This window comes from Gopherus evgoodei, chromosome 4 (genome assembly GCF_007399415.2).
Source record: "Gopherus evgoodei ecotype Sinaloan lineage chromosome 4, rGopEvg1_v1.p, whole genome shotgun sequence".
NCBI classification, from domain to species: domain Eukaryota; kingdom Metazoa; phylum Chordata; order Testudines; family Testudinidae; genus Gopherus; species Gopherus evgoodei.
In genome coordinates this window covers 154,145,362-154,155,930 of record NC_044325.1, presented here as the reverse complement: position 1 = coordinate 154,155,930, position 10,569 = coordinate 154,145,362, and the positions used below count along the sequence as shown (strand labels likewise).

The 10,569-nt window shown below is 44.6% G+C and overlaps 2 protein-coding genes and 1 pseudogene across 2 annotated transcripts; all 3 read left to right on the top strand.

The window, feature by feature from the left end:
- The first annotated feature begins 57 nt into the window (after positions 1 to 57).
- On the top strand, positions 58 to 1,699 carry LOC115651085 (interferon-induced very large GTPase 1-like). The gene has a single exon (XM_030561966.1). It carries the CDS (start codon positions 431 to 433, stop codon positions 1,412 to 1,414), a length of 984 nt encoding a protein of 327 aa, XP_030417826.1. The 5' UTR covers positions 58 to 430; the 3' UTR covers positions 1,415 to 1,699.
- Positions 1,700 to 3,297: 1,598 nt separating this feature from the next.
- LOC115651642 lies at positions 3,298 to 4,130 on the top strand (annotated as a pseudogene).
- Positions 4,131 to 5,791: 1,661 nt separating this feature from the next.
- On the top strand, positions 5,792 to 10,532 carry LOC115651310 (pyrin-like). The gene is made up of 3 exons (XM_030562244.1): positions 5,792 to 6,144; positions 9,714 to 9,845; positions 10,501 to 10,532. Exons 1-3 carry the CDS (start codon positions 5,877 to 5,879, stop codon positions 10,530 to 10,532), a joined length of 432 nt encoding a protein of 143 aa, XP_030418104.1. The 5' UTR covers positions 5,792 to 5,876.
- Positions 10,533 to 10,569: the final 37 nt, after the last annotated feature.

Genomic DNA, 10,569 nt, shown 5'->3' with positions numbered 1-10,569 from the left:
GTTTACACAGGAATGCTATCATAGACTAGAAGCACTGGCTAAATCCTTAATGGCCAAGTGCATTAGTTACACCGAAGGAAAAGTAAGGTCCAAAGCAGGCTACAATGAAACCTACTTCAGAGAACTGCTGAATATGGTCAATGAGTGGCTCTAAGAGGAGGATGTTCGGAAACTTCCCGCTACCCTTTCCTTTGAGACTGACCTGAAATTTCTCATTTTGTGGAAGGTGGCTTATGCCTTTCAGAAGATGAATTAAGATTTTATCAAATGAAATTATCCTCAGCAACATGTGGAACAGCTGAAACCTCAGTATCTCTCCATATTTAAATATCTTTCTTTGAAGAAGGATTCCTGTGAAAACAGGGTCCAGGATTTCTGTGATCGGTGTCTGAAACCTGCCCTGAAAGATTATGTTAATAACAGACTTGGAATGGAAATATCAGATGACTTTCTCAGCAGGGGGAAGTCCACTGAATACAGCAGCCGGAGTGTCTTCCACTTCACAGTGCAGAAGAAGCTGCTGAAGGAGATGAACTTTGACAACTATGTAGAATACATTAATAACTATGAAAAATTTGTGACATCCTGGATGTGGATATATCTGTTAGACAACTACTACCAGTCGGAGGGCTTGCAAGATTTGGAGAAAGAGATTCTGTCCACAATAATAAAGAAAGTCAGGGATGCACTGGAAATGACCAAAGATAAAAAGACTAGAACAGTCTGTGCATTTTTATTCCATTTTTGTGAGATGATACAGAAGGACCTAGTCATCCCCAGTTACAGTTTAGTGGGCGTATGGGCTCTCAACACAACAGACACTGAGAGTTTCTTTGCTTGTATTCAGTCCTTCCTTCCTGATCTAGAACAGCAAATCTTAGCTGAATTTCAAGATTTGGAAGTTGAGTCTAAATTCTCCAGTCTGTTAGTGAAGCCCCACGATGAAATCTTTAAGCGAGTGTTTGGCTGCGGGAAGCAGTGCCCATTCTGTAAAGTCCCTTGTGAGGCAGACGGCCGTCATCACAGGGAGCATTTTGCATCAGTGCATCGTCCTCAAAGCCTACAGAGATTCGGGAATAGCCATGCTAAAAAGCTTCATTATTCTTTATGCTCCACTGATGTGCTTTACAATGACAAATTCCAAAATTCAGACACAGAATGGAAACTTCATCCTTACAAAGATTATCGTGACTGTTACCCAAACTGGTATATCCAGCCTGATCCCAGCATCGTGGCTTCTGATTACTGGAAGTTTGTTTTCAAGGAATTCAATCACCAGTTTGCTAGAGAGTACGATGCTCTGCCTGCTGATCTCCCAGAGGAGTGGGGGGAAATAACCAAAGAGCTGGCACTGGAGAGCATTAAAAAAAGTGTTTATGATGAAATAGCCCAATTGGTGAGGAAGTCTGTATAAGTGAGTTCTATTTATATGAGTTATATTTTGACAGAACAATGAAGAATAATTCCTTTTTTCCTTTTTTTTAAAGGAAGCAAATAGAGCATGTGATGTAAAATATGTAGTTCTTTTTCTATGGAGAAACAAATAAAACTCATGATTCCTAAGGAAGATTAATAAGGAAACTGATTTTTTTTCAATACAATTTCAATCACCTGTCAATTTATGCTACAATTAAAGGTGATTGAAATACCCTAAATGAACATTTCCGAATATGTGTTTAATGATTAACCACATTAGTTACACTGAAAACATTCCTGTATTCAGGTGGGTTCCCCTTTGGTTGTTGAAACTTGCTCTCTACCTGTAACTTGCCTTTCTTACTAACTCCTACCAGCGAAAACAATCCTCACCCAAACATTTCTGTTGAGCTTAGCTGTGCCTATGGCCTTCCCTACAAAATCTCTTATGTTCTTTCCCCTAATTTTAGTCTGTCTCATTGAGACATTCAGAAACTTTCGGTACCCGCTATTCAAGGCTAATAGAACTCACCTGATCTGACACAAGGGTGAGTCAGCACAAACAACTGCATCTCTATGCAGAGTTCTAACCGCTGATTCAGCAGGGTTAGCTCTGAATTCCTAGGCAGGATCCCAGAAAATGGCATCCTCTTACAGTTTCTCAAGCCTACTGGAGCAAAGGTGAAATCCAGTGAGCAGTTAATCCAAGGACAATGGAGAATAGCCTGAGGATAGCTCGAGACCTGCACAACCAAGGTATCTTGTGGCTAGCAACTGTCTGTGCATGCAATCGAAGGTGGAATTCATTGCAGGTCCCACTATGGTCTGGCCCATGCTACATGCTTTGTTCTACTGTCATGTCTGGGAAGCAGCAGATAGCCTCTTAAATTAACATTGTACTTTTATATTGTTAAGTGAATTTGATGGATGTGGATTTATTTTGCATGCTGTGTACTTTGCAGCAAAATGTTTGCAAAAGGAACAATTGGAGGAATAAAGAGAAACAGTTGAAGACAGAGTGTCCGACACCAAGCAGTTCTCCTCTGCTCCCTCTCACACTGATAGGATGTTGTCTTTTACTTCTTTTCATTTATTTGTAGACATTTCTAAGTGACTCCTCCCTGGAGCCTCTGAGCAGTTCAGTACTTGTTGCTTAGTTAAAGGCCATTTTGAAATGAAAAGTCATTTCAAGCTGAAAAAAACAAAATATTTCATTTTGCAAATGTCAAAAAAAAAGTTGGGACGGTTTTGGTTTGGTTTAGCTAGTTTTGTTTTGTTTTACAATTTAGCTGAAAGGATACAAATTAACAAAATGTACACAATTAATATGTGCTAATTGGTGTGCAAAGAATCAGTGCAAATGAACCACACACACACACACACCCCGTATACACAAAGCCCTTACTAAGGGTACATACAGCAGTCAATATAATGCTGCCCCCTGTCTGCACAGAGTCACTGCAGGATTGGAACTATAGGCATTTTGGGGAGAAAAGCACATGCAATGTGTTCCACTCCTTCACATTATTGACCCAACATCAACATACATATTTGCCTTCAAAGAAAAATAAAATCAGTAAGTTTTGAGCCTCAAACAGAATTTCTTCAGCTCTCAAAACATGGGCCCATTTTCACATCTTTCTACAGAGGCGAGAAGACAATTTCAGAAAGTCCTGTCAGAGCTAAGAGTTTCACAGAAGCAAAATGCTCAGGCAGAGCAATGTCCTGAAAATTCACCCAGAAAGTGCAAAATCCTGGCCCATTGCGACGCTAGGCATTCTTTCTTGGCAATTCCTGAGAAAAGCCATGGCTTTGAATGGGGTGGCCAGAAGTACAAGCCATTTGATCTGGGCTTCAGATGATATAGGAATTAGTGACTAATACGGGATATCTTGGCATAGAGACACAGAAGCCAGAGTTTCTCTGCACCCCATCAATGTTCTCTGTGCCGTTCTGCTTTGCTCAGACAGTTTCCTACAGCAGGAGATCCTGTCCAGAATGTCCATGTGCCAGTTTGCCCTCCCTCTGCTGCTACCTGCCCTCGACACCCCCAAGTGCACCCTGATGCTATGGGCCAGGAGGGACATTGTGAGGAAGTGGAGGCTGCACTCCCTGGCACAGAGCAGAGGGTTCAGAGAGGAGAGCCTGGTGCTCACAGTGATGCCAACCATTTCCTTTGTACGGCTGGGGAGCTGTCGCTTCTCCAAGTCCAAACTCCTCAATGAGTTTCTCAGCCCCTCCCAGCAGCCCCACGATTTCTTCATCCATCTGGACATAGCATCTGGGAACGTCACCTGGTAAATCGCAGATGGGCTGGTTGAGATTTTCATGTATTTCCGTGAGGGAAGGGATAATTCAGATTTTTCTTTCAGAGTCTGTTGTGGTTACAAACCTGCACAGAAACATTGAATCCAACTGGTTGCAGTGCAGCTTTTTAACAGTAGTCGCCTCAGCAATGTCCATAGTTACTGACAGCATCAGTGAAAGAGGCTATGTGCTGTTATCAGACCTCTCAACCTTTGAGCCTTCCAATGTGTGAGGCAATCCACCAAAATGTGTGACAAAGGATTGAAATATAGAACACATGGGTATTGTTGTGTGTTGTACCACAATGGAAAAATTAGAGTGTTTTTCATTTAAAATCTGTTAAGGATGTTTTCTCACAAAGGGCACAGGCACTGCCTCGATGGGTGCTCCAGGACTGAAGCACCCACAGAAAAAAATAGGGGGTGCTTAGCATCCACCAGCCACAGTGGTTCTGGCCCCACGGGTGGCCAGCGGAGCAGTGAGCAGCTGGTGGGAGGCGCTTGGGGGAAGCAGAGAAAAGCAAGCTGTGGGCACACACATGGGGGGGCTGCAGGGGAAAGGGGAGGGAAGAAAGAGGCGGAGCAAAGTTGGGGCCTTGGGAGGGAAGATGCATGGCAAGGGCAGGGCCTGGGGGAGAAGGTGGAGTGAGGGCAGGACCTGGGGGAAGAGGCAGAGCGGGGCACCCCCTGTGAGGAAAAAAGTCACCTCCTGTGACCGGGGGAGCTAAATGAATCGATGTTTTAAAAAAGAAAAGTGAATAAATTAATTCCATCCTGGGCACCTCTCTGCATGGGTCAGAACCAGGACCTGAATCCTCCATCATCAGCTGCCCACGATGGGCATTCACCACCTGAACTAAAGATAGAGGTGTTAGCTGTGGTCTGGACCAGCCACTAGATGGCAATATGACACTGCTATTGGTGATATACAACTCTTAGCAGTCAAAAGCCACAGCTCAGGACTCCTGGGTTCTGTTCCTTCTTCCGACAAGGCAGTGGATCTAGTCTGTTAGAGCAGAGGAGGCTGGGACTCCAGACCCCTGGGTTCTAGCCTGGCTCTGGGAAAAAAGTGGGGTCTAGTGAGTTAGATGGGAGTGGGGGCTGGGAGCCTGATAGGTTTTATTGCCAGCTATGCTACCAACTCACCATGTGACCTCAAGAGAAACACTTCCTCTTTTGATGCCTCAGTTTTCCCAATCTGTATAATGGAGATAGTGATGATAATAATAAGGTCTAGTACTTACAGACAAGTCCCCACAAAAGATATTTAATTACTGACCTCGTGCCATTTCCAGAATGCTTTTTTTTAAAAAATAATTGTTATGAAAATGTCAAAATATAGGGAATTAACTCATTAATGCAGTGGTCCCCAAACTATGGAGCATGCTTCCCTAGGAGGTGCAGAGGAATATTCAGTGTGGCATGTGATGGGGCCTTAGTCAGCTCCGACAGGGGTGCAGGAGCAGCGAGAATTGAGCTCCACCCAGCTCTGCCCCCAGCTGCAGCTCCACTCCAACCCCAATCTACCCGCAGCCCAGGTCTGCTCTCATTCGCTCTCCGTCCCAAGGCCAGTTCTGCCTCTAGCCCCAGCTAGCGGGGGCGGGGGCGGCAGGGAAACACTGCGGAAAAAGTTTGGGCACCACTGCATTAATGATTGTCCTCAAAAAGAAGGAATTCTACCTCGACACTACAGTACTGCCATCCCAAGTGTTCAAAAACCATGTGTCAGGTCCCCAACCATCAAGAGATTGTCTTAAAAATCATGACATAAAAAAGTGCCTTCAGGGTGCACTCAGCTCATGTTTTCAAGCCTTTCCCTGCAGCAAGGAGGTCTAGAAAGCTGTGCATATTTAAAACAAAAGTGAGGATTCACATCAATGTAGGAGCATTAAGAAAAACACATCGCAAAAATTGGCGACAGTGACAGCAGGTCATGTTGGAGGGACTTAAGGCCACTGTTTCCAGCAGGGAAAGTGTAGGTTCAATGCATGTATCTGCAACAGGGAAGGATTTCCGGTGAGCTGCATTCACTAGACTTTACCATCCCCCTCCGTCCCCACTCCATACCTCACCATGCAAATACAGAAACCACTTCCCGACTTTTGCTTTTGTCTGGCCTTGCAGTTTGCTCAGGGCCCCCTCTGAGGAGCTGGTATGGAGAAGACAGAGAGAAACCTCCTGCTGGAGGCCCTGGATGATCTTGGGGAGGACAATTTCAAGAGATTCAAGAACAAGCTGCGAGCAGCCCCGCTGGAGGAGAGGTACAAAGCCATCTCCTGGCTCCAGCTGGAGAAAGGGGACCCTGTGGATGTTAGCAACCTGCTGATCAGTCACTATGGGGAGCGCTACGGGGTGGAGGTTACTGTGCAGGTGCTAGGAGACATCAACCAGAGAGACCTGGCAGAGAGGCTCAGCAGAGCTGGTAAGGAACAAGCCAGGGAGAGAACAGGGGGATCTCACTGCAGAGTGCTGGAAGAAGACTAGATCATTTACAGCACAGGATGTTGAATTTTTGGAGATGCAGCCCTGTAAAGGGACACTTTCATCTTTCAAATTACACCCTGGCTGGAAATTATGTACCTGCTGAAGCTGAGATCATTCGCCCAGTAACTCAGAGCGACTGGAGAGGAAATGGTCTTTATGCTCCATTTTTTCCCCAGTTGATTTCCTGTGTGCTTTTGCCAATATTTTGTACTGCGTCCGTTTCATTGTTTCACTGTAGTCAATCTGTCCTCTTGTCTGTCGGGATTTTTCATGCAGCAGGAGAGAAGTGAAAAACGTTTTTGAAAAATGGAGAAAATCTGGTAATAAAATGGCAAGCGTTGCCCTAGACGCAGCATCTGAGACCACTCCTTGCTTGTTTTTTGAAACTGAATGGATTTAAAATGGACAGTTTCCCTTTAATGTTTATTCACACACAGCCTGAATCTGGATGTAAGGGTATGTCTACACTGCAATCAGGAGGTAGGATTGCAGCTCATGTAGATGTACCCGAGCTAGCTTTAATCTAGCTCATTCACCTGCCAACAGCAGTGAAGACAGAGTGAGATGGACTTCAGCATGGGCAGTACAAGCCTGTACGGGACCCTGGGTAATTGCCCACATGGCTAGCCCACACCGAAACCTGTGCTGCTGCTGGTATCTAAGCTAGCGAGATCAAAGTTAGCTTTGCTAAGTCTACTCAAGCTACAAGACATAACCTAAATGGTTAAGGACCATTTCAAACATCAGCTCAAATGTTTTCTAAAAAGAGGTCCCAGAGATGTCCTGCCTGCTATTACTATCCCTAAGCATTAAACAGTTATGAGTCACGTCCCCAAAAATCATGAGAGTGGATTAAAAGAGATTTTTTTAAAAATAATTAATGTGGATTCCTTTTCTTTGCCTGATGCTTTCTGAGGATTAGAGTCACATTTTGGGTCATATTTGGAGACTTTTCTCTGAAATGAGGAAGGCTGGAAACTTTCTCTTTAAATTAAAGCTGAGATTCTCACCATCAGTGACTCAAGAGCTAGGTATTTTAAAGCAAATAAACAGTACATTATCATGAGACTTATGAGAAGAACAGATATTTCAATTCACTTGCAACACCAAGAAAAGGGCCGAACTGAAAATTTTCAAAACTTTTGGCAAATTGAAAAGTAAAATAAGAATAATTTCAGGCCAAACAAACATTTTGTTCAACCTGAAACAAAATGTTTCATTTCAATTTCAACCGTTTTCCAAATATTTGTTAATTGTTTAACAATAAAATTAAAATAAGTTTCAAAACAAAAAGTCACTTTGAATCGAAAAATGGAAATGTTGCTTTTGAAAATGTCAAAACACAACATTTTGAATTTTCCAGAATTGTGAGTTAGGGTTTTCTTTTTCCCCTGACTGATACAATTTGGCAAAAATGACACAAAACGTTTTGGTGTCCCCAAATCTTCACTTTTTTGCTGAAAAAAAGTTTTGAATGAAGAGGTTTGCCCAACTCTAGTTACGAGAGTTGGAAACACTGTCTGCTCCAGGTTTGCTGAGAAACACAGCTCACTTATTTATAGCACAATGTTCTGTAAACAAGTGAGGCCTGGGTCTACACTACGAAGGTTTACCAGCATAGACATGTGGGTTAGGAGTATGAAAAATTCACAGCCCCTAGACAACACTACACCAGCAGAACTCCCAGTGTAGATGCAACTATGCTGGTTTATCAGATTAACTAATGTCATTCAGGGAGATGGTGTCCTTCTGGCAGTGTATGCTCCAACTACACTAGAGGCCATGCTGACACAGGCTCCGTAGTGTAGATATGTCTTGAGGTTCCTCTGTTATAGGCCATCCTTGCTGGATCACTTTAAGAACTAATCTTTCCTGGTTTGCAGATTGCGTTCTGTTCGCACAAGTGGGAAAGGAGTTAAGTGTGAGATATTTTAAAACTCTCAGGTCAGGATTGTTCTGCTCCCAGTGGAGTCCCGTTTACAAGCACTGAGCTGTACCACTGGGGGCAGAGTTTTGGATCAACCCAACGTCATTTGGGATCGGGGAGGGAGGCAATCAGGGATTAAGTATCATTAATTTGCATCTCTTCTTTCTTACCAAGTCGGGAGGATCAGTCTGAGAGTTGGCGAGCCCCAGAGCAGAGGCACAAAGTTAGATTAAACCCAAAGCTGGAATCAAAGACTCAACCAGTCCCAGAACTGGGTCAAAACACTGAATACCAGCCAAGGCTGCAGGCAGAGATTCAGCAAGAGCCAGAGCCAGGGAAAAAAGGTGATTAAAATCCAGAGCAGGAATCAGGTGCCCAGCAAACCCCACAGCCAACAGAGATTGTACTTACCCAAGGCATTTCCTTCCAAATCAACCTCCTCTTCTGTCATCTTCATCCCTCCCCAAAGGAGAGCTTTATGAGCTGCCACATGAAAGAAAATATGGTCTCCTCCTGTTGTGTATAATATGAACAAGAGCTGGTTGGAAAAGAAGGTTTTCTTTTCTGTGGAAAATATAAACTTTTTAGTACAAATATCAAAATCTGAAATATTTTGGCCAAAAAAATCAAAATTTTCCAATTTGGAAATCAAATCATGGTGCCTCCTGGGGGCTGTAGTTCGGGTGCCTCATGCTCCCATTCTCTATAAATAAGTCAGACTACATCTCCCATGATGCACCACAGCCCTCCCCTTGGAGAGATTGTTATCAAGTCCCCCCTCAGTCTTTTTTTCTCAGGACTGAACATGCCGGGTTTTTTAATCTTTCCTCATAGGTCAGGTTTGTTAAACCTTTGATCATTGTTGTTACTGTCCTCTGGACTCTGTCCAGTTTGTCTACATCTCTCCTAAAGTGTGGTGTCCAGAACAGGACACAATACTCCAGCTGAGGCCTCACTGGTGCTGAGTAGAGCAGGACAATGACCTCCCACGTCTTACATAAGTCATTCCGAGGAAGGCCGTGGAAGCCAGGAGTGATGGGGGGTGGGGATGGCGGCGAGACAGCAGGGGCCTCTCTCTCTCACACACACACAGACACACACACACACAGACACACACACACACACACACACACACACACACACACACACACACACACACTGCATGCCTGCCTGCACACAGAGACAGACTCTGATTTATACCCACACACTGACTGCATTCATACACACTGACTCCACACACATACACTAACCATGCACACAGAGACAGAAATGGAGATTTTGGGTAAGATCAAATCAAAAATGATACTGTGTGCTTTAGTCTTCTTTTTTAAAAAGTCCCCAAAATGCCCCGTGTATGCTAAGAAACACACCCCAAGGGTTTATAAAGAAAGATCCACAACCAGCTCATTTCTGACTGCCCCAGACTGAGCACTTTAAACCAATCTTTCCTTGTTTGCAGATTGTTCTTGTTTGCACACTGAGGCAGCAGTTCGAGATGCCCAAACCCTTTGGGAAAAGGGCTGGAGCAGGTCTGTGACTGAGTGCCATTCATTTGTGCTTCCTCTTGTTTTCCATGATAGATCTTTTAAGACGGAAGCAGAACTCAGACACTCCAGAAGCGCCAGAGCTGGGGGAAGAAGTTGATTTTCATCCAGAGCAGGAATCAGAGACTCGGGGACCCCCAGAACCAGAGGAAAGAGACATTTCCCAAGGTATTTGCACTTACAAGCTTGTCTCCGCAAGGGATTCAGTCCAGGAAATAAATGTAACTGCATCCTCCACACTCCACTCCCAGGGGAGAGCCCCATTAGCTGCCACATGAAGGACATTCAAGACTTCTGTGATGTACACATCAATTGCAATAGCCTGAGATTTGGCTGTACAATGAAGTAACTTGCACTCACCCCACCTGCATACAGCAGCTGCTGAGGGATCCGGGGTGCGTGGGGGTGTCTGGAGCTGGTAGGGAGAGAGACTCAGTGCCTACATATCATGAACAAGATGGGAAGAGCATCCATCTGGTCTGTGCATGGAGGTGGGGACTCTGACCAGTTGTGGGAGGGTAAATTGAGGTAGAGTGGGCTATCCAGCCAATAATAAGGTGGCGATCAGGAGGGGGTGAGAGAGATGCATATCCTTATATGGAGAAGCATGAGACAGAGGGTATGACCTCTGGTCCTAACATGGGAGTGAGGGGGGCAGTCTGGGCTCCAGCTTATACCATAAGAAGGACCAGACTGCGTCAGACCAGTGGTCCATCTAGCCCAGTATCCTGTCTTCCAATACTGGCTAATACCAGATGCTTCAGAGGGAATGAACAGAATGGGGCAATTATTGAGTGATTCATCCCCTGTTGTCCAATTCCAGCTTCTGGCAGTCAGCCAGAGAGTACGGGGTGACTGCAATGTTTAGGCCATTATGTCAAGGGGGCAGGGA